Consider the following 10279-nt stretch of genomic DNA (forward strand, 5'->3'; position numbering starts at 1 on the left):
AAGAGTCCATGGTCTAGCGAAGTATTTTGTCATACTTTACCTCAGCTGAAAATTTGTCTTTCTCTAGTTAGATGCTTGAGGGTGAAGGGTTAGGCAACATGTTTGAAAGGTGGATAGGTGGCTAATTGGTGTTCTTGGGGTAAAGTGAAAACCAAATTGATATGTTCAGGGGAATGGGGTTTTTTTTTTTCTACTTTATAAATTGAAAAGCATACTGTGTGTGCCATCATAAATTATCACTTATTTAGATTTGATTTGGCACTCTCTTTCTGCCAAGCCTATTCACTATTTTCCATCCCTCCTTTACTTCTGGGAGATCCGGTCTCCCAAGGCCTGGAGATAACGCAGGCTTCACTGTAGTCTACCGGTACTTGAGCAGAGATCGTCTCGGGTAGGGCTGTCACCAACTGAAACTTTACCACCCTCAACAACAACCCCCTTTCAATCCTGATATAGCAACGCAGTTCAAATTCATCCCATCCCATCGCGATCCAGTCGCCCATATTCCTCTCCTCTGTCCTTTCCATCAACCTCTTACGTTCTAAAATAAGATAAAAAAAGGAAATAAACAAATTGCAATCTGTACCGTTAGGTTATAAGTAAGTCAGTCAGTCAGTCACTGCATCGTGCCGACAAACCTATGAGGGGGAGGAGAGGAGAAAAAAAAAAAAAGGAACCGGTACTGCTTGAGACAAGTTTGCCAAAAGGGACACAATACCAGTGCTTGTATCGTACCGAAATTAGCAAATACTGGAACAGAAAGGGCACAAAAAGAAAGGAAAAGAAAAATGAATGACCAGCTGGAACGAGGAAGAGGAAGAAAAAAAGCTTACTTATTCGGACAATCTGCTACAAATGTGCTTTTGGGAAACCCAAATTTCCACCTTTAAACTTGACCATCGCCCCGTGTGTCCACAGGATGTGTGAAGAATAAATACACCCAACCTAACTCGGTCATGCATAGCGCGGCGTTTATTTATTCATTCGGAAGTGCAAGTTATGTGTATTGGATGGGAGGGTAGAATGGTGCTTGAGGATTATTTGTGTTATGATAAGTCAGTCAGTCGGTCAGTCAGGTTCAACTGGGTAGGTACAGTACAGGTACAGTACTGTACGAGTACAGCAGTTGTACTCGAACAAACCCTCATCATAGATTATGTAGACTACCTCGCAGCAGGAATGGGAGGAAGAGCCAGCCAAGTTAGCTAGTTCTACTCGAGCGTTGGAACTAACTAACTCACCTGTCGTGAGCAATCGACATCATAATGTTATCATACAGTAATACCGTGCTCGAGCAATGTGTATCCATTGATTGATTTGTCCAACACCCTACGAATACAGTACAGTACTCGCACAGTTCGAGTACAGCAGCTGCATCACAATCCTGCATCTCACACAATGCCACCAAATTCAACTGCATCCCATTTATTGTACCTTCCTAGGACAAGGGGGGGACAGGAATAAAGGTACCGGTGCTAAAAACACCCGCACCACCAACAAGAACAATAATAGCCCTATCCTTACCTAAATAAAAATCCTCTAAAACAGCAGTGCCGCATGAGGGTGTAATAGTAGAGCGGAAGAGAAAACAAAGCGGAAAAGGAAAAAAGAAAAGGCAACCTCGATCGCCAAGCGCTTCGCTATCCTCCTCCCCTTGCTTTATCTGCGCTACGCTGCTCCAAGGCAAGCAGATAAACGAGATCATCAACCCGGATTAGAGTTTCACCTCGACGCGCTGGAAGCAAATAGAGCGCGGCGTTTGTTTGCTTGTTTGTTTGAAACGTGGGGAACAAGCGCACGGGCAGCGAGATTTATGCATTTGTCTCTATAAGTGGTAGGGGAATAGAGTTATCGCAAACCATTGCTGTACGGCAACTGTAGCGACGAAGGAGGTCTGCTAATAGCTGCTAGCACAGTGGGCCGGGATAGGTCAGGCCGGGCAATTAGTTAGTATGGGGGGGTAAGTTAGTCTAGTTCATGCCTTAATGTGATGGGGAGCTCCTTTTTCGTTTTTTGTTTCCTTGGTTTGCGGGCTATTATTGGGGTTTTTAGTTTTATATGGGGTATCATACTGTGTGGAGCGTGCGCTAATATATCAAGAGATGGACATTGTAGGGCCGCGTACATCGCTGAGAGGGGCCTAACATGCACCTACGAGAGATGCGAAAATAATAAAAATTCAGATCATAAAGAGGTAATGGTGCTGGATTGTGGGTGCCGGGAATCAGTATTCAGGCATCTTTCAACCTCAATCTATCGGTCGGTGAATCGGAGCCATTCGGGTGACAGAGCGGGCCCCAGCTTGTTAGGTAGTGGTTACTCAAGCATAGCTATCAAAAAACCATTGGTCCCAAGTGAGTGATCAAAGTATAGTTTTCCGCTCCGGGATATCCGTTTAACATCACTGCACCTCGGTCCTTTTTTGGTCAGTTGGTTGTCTATGGAAGGCGTGTCTTGAATGTTAGAATGTCAGTTAGAACCGAAAAAAAAAGGGGGGGGCATTGATGTTACCTAACCATAGGGTTGCGCATTTTTTGTTTCTATTTAAAACAAAATAGATTTTGGGGTTCCCGCATGTTTGATGATTCTCCAAATTCTCCGTTTACGGGTTTGGGCCATGGGAGGAATTATATCAACGTCCTGGATCATTTCTTTTTGTCTCGAGGATATAAACGAGGAGCTTTGTGCTGTGCATCGGGTGGGTGCGCATGATGTACCGCAGTTGCGAGTTGCTATCACAGGCAGCGGCCCTAAGGTGTCAAAGGTGGAGACAGTGCGGTATTCATGGTTGAATATTCGGCAAACTGCGATAGCTTGTCTGTAGGCCCTGATAGGGTACAAGATTTCTCTTTGCATAAACCGATCAAACCGCTCGCACCACGGTATCTAGCATCTTTAGTAATCGGGGAGTTCCAGCTGCTCATTATCGGGGGGAAGGGGTTCTGGGCTGTGGTATGATAAGGCGGTGAGATTTCGGATCAATTGTGTTTGCTTGCGGCACCGCCGGTATTAAGTTCTTCCGGTATATATATTGTACCGGTACTGCAGCCTCATAGCTTGCACTACCTCTTGTCATCTATCGAGAGTGCGTTGGATTAGTTTCGTAACTCCCTAGGCGCTCACTAGTAGGGAAGAGAGCAATATGTGCTCAAGGGAGCGGTCTGAGATCTGGAATCCGTGGGATGACCACTTGCCTTCGGGGCTTCTTGCCCCTAAATAATATCGTTGCACGAACCCGTTGCTTGGATGACTAGAAATGCTACCCAAGGCACGGCTTGAGGGCTGTACTTGTACTTGTACGAGTACTCTACTCGAGTAGTCTTGCTGCAGGCTGCCGATGACGTGCCGGTTTGCCGGTCGGTGATTCGCTTCAATTTTTTGGCCCTCTTTGCGTTGGAAATGCAACTGATGAGTCGACCCATTGAACGCTTACCCCACGAAATTCGGCAGTTCTGATCGCTAGCTTCCTTTCTCTCCGCTGCGCATCAGAGTTAATCTGTGAAATTGATCGGAAATCTCCGGTTGATTGTGGCGGCCATTGTGATTTGGCTTGCACCCCCTTGTTTAGGTATGAGTGGGCGAGTTACTCCAAACGTGGGGGAGAGAAAGTATCATTATCCGGTCTCTCATAGTGACCGGGGATATGGTATGTGGGTCATTGGGAGGAGGGAAATAAAATAATTTCATAAGCAGGTGGGATAACCCCCAAGTAAAATAACTGTATCTCTGTCCGAAAAGGACTACCATGGCCAAGTGTGGAGTTGTCTCGGGGTCTCGGTTGGGACCAACTTAGGGGATTGAGCGGGGAAGCGGACGGGATCAATTGGTGGTTGGGGAGGAGGAAAATATTTCAGAATGAACGTGGTTGCACGTGGCCGTCAAAGGACAAAAAGAGGGCAGCTGGTGGGGTAAATTGTTGCACAATTGATATCGTATAATACTAGCAATCGTGGATTTCAACCGCTCTCTAAGGTGAGTGAGAATCGGTCCCTCAATAAAGTAGAAATCGTCCCAATCGATGCGGTGCCACGGCGTGGAGGCCAAAATTCGGATAAATACCTGGAAAAATGGTTATCCTTCTGGGGGTATTGGCCTGGGAGAATGGGGGTTAGTTATAGGATTGCCTTGGGGGAAGATGGGAGGTATTGTGAATAAAACTTGGAGGTGGAATCCATGAGGGGGTAGCGGTAGTCTGACATGGGTAAAGAGGTCTGATGTGACAACAGGACAAAGTACGGTATCATACTCAAGTAATAAAAGAAGCAAAGTAATAAAAGAAGGCCTCACCCCACAGAAAATTCTTGACAAAAAAGTGAATGGAAAAGCAATTCCTACCCCATTAGTGCGGAAGCACCTGCTCGAGTACGAGTACCACACAGGATCTGCACCCTAGCGTGTGGCGTGAAACTTGCTCACTCTCACCACCCATCCTTGAGCAATGAGCATGGATCACCGTCTCGTTCCCGAATTGACTGGTCTGAAAGAGACACTCCAAGTGTCCCGTTAGCTTTGGGTCGGATGGATGGAGGGCAATTCAAGGTGGAGAACGAGCAAAAAGTTGTTGGAGGGAGGGTCGCTGCCTGACCACTTTATAACCAGCAGGACAAGGCCGAAGAGGGGGATGCATGAAAGAACGACCGAAAGGGTTGAAACTGGCTCTATCTAGCGCAACCACGTTCCATCGACCGAGCCTTCTTTATCGGGGCTCAATTCACGATTTATCGAGATAGCCCCTTCGTTCGTTCGTTCACTTTTTTCTTCTTCTTTGCGTTATCGCAGCTTAAGCGGAGGTGTCTGTGTTATCAGGATCCCGGAAAAGGTTGAATGAGCGACAGGGTCTTCTACTCGTACAGTAGAGACGGGAGAAAACTAGTTAAGCACAGGGGCAGATCATTGAGCGGTGCTGTACTCGAGTACACTGCTAAGCAGTACGGCACAGTACACTATCAGAAGCTACCTTTACCGCAACAAGCAATCGCATCTTTACCGGAACAAGGCAAGAACAAACGATTATAGTAAAGGGTGGGAATCCAGATTGTCATCTCCCAGAATCGTCTGACTAAAGCATGAGAATTTGCTCAAGGTTTTCTGTTTTGCTGCTGTTCATATCAAACACCGACTTCTTGTTCTGTAAGTTGGCCATCGTCGAAAACCCCGGAATCCTGGGCCTCAATCTACTGCGCGTACAGTACAGTACTCGTACAATATACCATCTTGGAAGACTCTGAGGGCGTCGAAGATATTTATTTTTGGATAGTGGCCAGTTGGCTGGGGCAATCGGGATAGTTGAGGACAACACAGCCAATAGATAGTTTTAAGCCTCCTCCTCCACAAAGGTCTCTTACCAGTATCATACCTATCCAATCAGTTCTTTCACCCTGTGAACGGCTTGTCTACCCCTCACACAGATCCGAATCGGCAAGTCAGATACTCCCGCGGTCAGGACACTAAAACGCCATTACCTTTATCTACTCGAGTACCTTATCATCTTGTTATCTTGCCCTTTGTTTGGCCTACCTTACTTTTTGACACAAGGCCGTTGCTGCCCCTCCGGACTCGGGGAGAAGAAAGTGCTGTCGCGACGGCTTCTTAGATTCATTCCTATCGGCCATTATCTGGTCGTAATAGCTGGAGTTAAGTGAGCATTTTCAATCACAAATATTCAAAATGCCCATCTTGAATGGTGTGAAATTTTCATGGTATGTGGCTCCCCCGCCCTCGTTCCACCGCATTCTCTGCGGCTCCCCCTTGCTTTTTCGTTCACGGCCGAATGTCCGAGGGGAAAGTTGTATCTAACTGTCGGGCATGGTAGCGAACCTTGTATGAGAGGCCACCGTTCTTCGAAATGTAATCACACCGATCGAATCCTCGTAAAGGTCCGTAAACCAGGAAGGCCGTTGAGCAGCTGCCCTCACACGCTGTCTTCGTCGTCTCCTGGGACCTTTGTTCATTCGTCACCTGGCGCCATTTCGAACGGAGGGAGTACTGCAACTAAGACGAACACCTATGGGGAAGAAAATGGAAGAAATAGTTGTAGTTGTGAGATTACATCGGTGGCAATTCCTAAACGTATGCAAGACCTTGCACTTCCGTTCTTGATCTGAAGGAACACTGTCGGGGTGAATACGCATCGGATTCTGACATTTGAGGCTTCTATAGTTACCTCGTGTGTGTGTGGAGTTTCCGGTTCTGCCTCCAAGTCACATGCATCATGCAAAACATCAAAACCACCCTCATGCTCCGAAGCAAGTCCCTTACCTTCACCAGTGTCGTCCCAAGGCAGCGCGGTCTTCTCTATGAACAAGGTAACAGGGCCACGCCATCGGGTCCAGAGGAAAAGCGTAGCTGGGGCTGATGGAAGCACGACAAGGAGGGCGAGTTTGATTGCGGGTGATACTGCAATGGAGTTTTTGTGGAAGGCACAACAGGAAGTAGGAAGCTCGGATGTTGGGGTGGAGAAGGGATCGAAATATGGTGCGATCGGGACAAATTTGGCGGGAGTCAAAAAACGTGGTGATGGACGATCGGGATATACTAGTGGGGCCTCTTGCGCGGGCGGGCCCGGGAACGGATTTTCTTTAATAGATCCTAAGGGCCCCATTCAAGGCCGAGAATTCCCAGTTGCTGTTGGTGCTGCATTTTCACCCTCAAACGGGGTTCCTGCACCAAAGCCCGATATTGGCAATGGCATGATGCCCGCAGGTGGCTGGAGCTCGACCCTTGATCTCCCATTTTTTGGGGAGGTTCTTCCAACAGATGCTCCACATATGGTCAAGCCTGGCGGTGGATGCTGTAGTAGTAGCCGCTCAGCACCGCAAACTCCACAAACCAATTTCGATCAACGCCCATCTACTGTTCCAAAGGTCGTGGCCTCTTACTGCAATGGGGGAGCGGGTCGTGGTGGCAATTTTGTCGCCAAACTAGGATCGCCGCCATTGCCGGTTCCCGGTTCTGAATTTTCTACTCGTACTTCTCCACAGTACAACCCCGCTTATGACACTACCAATTCTTTGGAAGAATCACTGCCGCGACCTAGTGGGCCCTCAACTGTAACTCTCACTGCCCGGGAACTTGCTTGGGTACAGTATTTAAGAGCTACGGGGTTTTCTTCGCCACCCCCTCTGTCGGGAGCTGGGTTCCTCCCAGATCTCCAGATGACGAGCGGGGGCGAAGAAGGTAGGCAATCGACAGAATGTAACTGCGGGCCTGACTGCAACTGCCTAGGTTGTATCAGCCACCCATATAACCCGCGTACTGTTGAGTATGTGAAGGGGCTTCGTAATTTTGCACTCGATGATCAAACAATAAGTCCTTTTCACTCCCAGTCGAATTCACCTACCCTCCCTCAATCCCATCTTAGCGGGTCAGTAGACGAAATGGGGGAAGCCGGAGACCCCATTGCTTCGGTTCACAGTCATACTGCAACCACCAGGACGAATATCAACTTAATTATTCAGACCCCTCCACCCCCGCCATCGCCAGATCGGGAGAGCTCCACCGGGGCCCCTGAGAATGGAGTCTCACCTAGTGCCTTTGTGTTGGTGGACTATCAGATTGGGCCGTGCTCTGAGGCTGAGACTGAATGTAAATGTGGGGATGGGTGTATTTGTCTCAACTGCTTATCCCATGACAAAGGCTACGGGGTGGAAATGGCCAGAAACGCTCAGTGGGATGCCAGTGGCCTCAACGGTGCTGAGGCAGGCATAGTAACGGGTCCAAATTGGTGGGGTTTTGGGAATAACGGTCCTGTTGAAGCAAATTCATGGAATTCCGTTTAGAGTTTTTTTTTTTTTTTTTCTTCCCCTCAACAGCTGTTGATATTCTATCTGATTGTTTAGGCGGGGCGTCTCATCTGGCTGTCTTTATCTTTCGCACGGCGTTTTGGAGGTCTAAGTGGGGAAATTGGATAGATATGGGACGGTGGGGTAATTTGGATCAAGTTTCCTCCTCATATTCTTATTTTTCCCTCAGCGTTTACTATTTCCATAGGGATTGCTTCTGGGTAGTATCTGTATATGTGCTGTTTCCCCTAACTATCTCGTCCGGCTTTGCTTGTTTTTCTGGGGATGAGCTAAAAGTTTCCCTTTGGATATCTCTCATTATATGTAGTTTGGGCCATTTCTCTCTCCATCGGGCTATTATGGATGCCTATAGGATGATTATAGGTTGTACTGAAATGGTAGCATGTATGATAAATTGTATTGGTATCATAATGCACTTATATAGTACGCTGCCTTCGAAGCAAAGCTACCGAGGGTACTGTACTCGTACTGAAGTTGTGGAGCGGGTGCATTTTGAAGCCAATCGCGCCCCAAAGACCCTGGGACCGGCTCTAGCCAGCCGCCATGCGACAAACCACGTTTTACCCCACAGATTGACCTTCCCCACATCGGGCCACCCTCTTTACAATCTCACCTCGCCGGCAACCACTTCCCAGCCATTATCAAACAAACACCCATGTCACAAACACACACGCACCATTAACATTAACGATAACCCACTCCACACAAACCTCAGCAATGTCAATCTTAATAGTCAACCCGAACTCCAACGTCTCGATGACCAAAGCCCTCGAGCCAACCATCGAAAATCTCAACATCCCAGCTCTAACATTCACCTACTTCACCGCACCACTCCCTTCCCCACCATCAATCGACGACGCTGAGAGCTCCCAGAAAAGTGCAGACGTCTGTTTCCCGTTGCTCTTCGAGCGACTAACTTCCTACGACGCCTTCGTCGTAGCGTGCTACAGCGACCACCCGCTCGTTCCGCTACTGAAAATGCACACCGGTAAGCCCGTAATCGGGATTTTCCAGGCCAGCGTGGCGCATGCTTTGCATGTCCTTCCGCGGGAGAAGAAGTTTGGGATTATTACCACGGGGAAGGTTTGGGAGGAGTTATTGACGGAAGGGGTGCATAGGTTCTTGGGTGGCGGGGAACGGTTCGCTGGTGTGCAGAGTACTGGGCTTGCCGCGGGTGAATTGCACTCCGTGCCTGAGAAGGAGTTGAGGCGGAGGATGGAGCGTGCCACAGAGGAGTTATTGGAGAGTGGGGATGTGGGAGTTGTTTGCCTAGGGTGTGCGGGGTTGGTCGGGTTGGAAGGGGTGGTTAGGGGGGTCGCTGAGAGGTTGGGCCTTGAAGTTAAAGTTGTAGATGGAGTTATTGCCGGCATGGTTACTGCTGGGGGTCTGATAGGGTGCAAATATTGAGATTCTTAGGTTCTTTCCGCGAGTGACTTTTTGTGACTTTTTTGATTTGTGGTGTTTGCTTGGGGGTGGTGATTTAATCAAAAGTACAGTCTGCGAAAATGCGAAAATGGAAAAAAATGAGAAAACGGACTCCCGCATGCTTTAGACGAATTACGGAGACTCCATCACTACTACCCCTTCGTGACTACTCCCCCCACCATAGCTTCAACGATGCAAGATTATCTGAAGCAATTAAACCCACAGCAGCTAAACCTAGCATGTGGCCTAACACCCTGCCTATTCGCAGAGACACCCCATCCGAACCTCCGCCCGCCGAACCCTTTGTTGTAGGTGAAGGGCATTTTCTTCGTTTAGTTATTTTTAGGGACTGTTTGTGTTCTTTTTTTCGTTCGTTCGTTCGTTCGTGCTGTTCACAACCATTAGCTCTTCCACCCCACCACCTGTAAGAAAGCTAGCCATCACATGGACATAACATATTAACTCACCAAAAGGTATCCGGGGTAAAAATAAGCTCTCTTCAAACTATTTCTTGTATAATACTCGAGTATTTAGGAAAGAAGAGAAGGAAGGGAACTTGAAGGGAAGAATGCCCTTCTTAAATACCCTTTTTCTTCCCGCCCCTATGGAGAAATCAGGGACACGACTGGATCGCAGGAAGGAAGAAAGGGACCTGATGCTAGGCGGCGGAGTGGGCCTGGTGTGTGGAGCTTGTTTTTTTGGGAGCTTGGATTTTGGATGGTCGTGACGTAATTTGACGCTTTGGGATGATAATGGTAATGACATTGTTATTGTGGCTGAAGAAGTGTCTAGTTGTGGGGGTGGCAAGTGATGGCAGGGTAACTGCAGAGAGAGGGTTGCTAAAAGTCCAAGCCAAACCCTGTGGCCATTTTTTCACTTCTATTTTCTTCGTCACCCTCCTCTGCAGTGCCATCTCTCCCGGTCACTTATCGGTGCGATTTATCTATTTCTCCCTCACCTTCACCGCCACCGACATTGGTCCAATCAAACAGCCCAATGGTGCTGAGCAATTGCCAACAGAAGGTACAACCCACCACCCCAGCTTTGTTCTT

General features: G+C 48.1%; 3 protein-coding genes; 2 read left to right on the plus strand and 1 right to left on the minus strand.

Moving 5' to 3' along the window:
* Positions 1 to 5822: 5822 nt before the first annotated feature.
* GSTUM_00005291001 (uncharacterized protein) lies at positions 5823 to 7970 on the plus strand (the record flags this gene model as incomplete). XM_002837388.2 has 3 exons in its annotated part: positions 5823 to 6069; positions 6160 to 7176; positions 7225 to 7970. 3 exons carry the CDS (start codon positions 5823 to 5825, stop codon positions 7776 to 7778), a joined length of 1818 nt encoding a protein of 605 aa, XP_002837434.1. The 3' UTR covers positions 7779 to 7970.
* A 549-nt stretch (positions 7971 to 8519) lies between these two features.
* On the plus strand, positions 8520 to 9231 carry GSTUM_00005292001 (uncharacterized protein; the record flags this gene model as incomplete). XM_002837389.2 has 1 exon in its annotated part: positions 8520 to 9231. One exon carries the CDS (start codon positions 8520 to 8522, stop codon positions 9207 to 9209), a length of 690 nt encoding a protein of 229 aa, XP_002837435.1. The 3' UTR covers positions 9210 to 9231.
* A 2-nt stretch (positions 9232 to 9233) lies between these two features.
* Positions 9234 to 9992, minus strand: GSTUM_00005293001 (uncharacterized protein; the record flags this gene model as incomplete). XM_002837390.2 has 3 exons in its annotated part: positions 9234 to 9615; positions 9695 to 9748; positions 9813 to 9992. The coding sequence occupies 3 exons, from the start codon at positions 9990 to 9992 to the stop codon at positions 9394 to 9396; spliced, it is 456 nt and encodes a 151-aa protein (XP_002837436.1). The 3' UTR covers positions 9234 to 9393.
* Between the last annotated feature and the right edge of the window lie 287 nt (positions 9993 to 10279).

Source organism: Tuber melanosporum (assembly GCF_000151645.1).
Source record: "Tuber melanosporum whole genome shotgun sequence assembly, scaffold_19, strain Mel28".
Lineage (NCBI taxonomy): Eukaryota > Fungi > Ascomycota > Pezizomycetes > Pezizales > Tuberaceae > Tuber > Tuber melanosporum.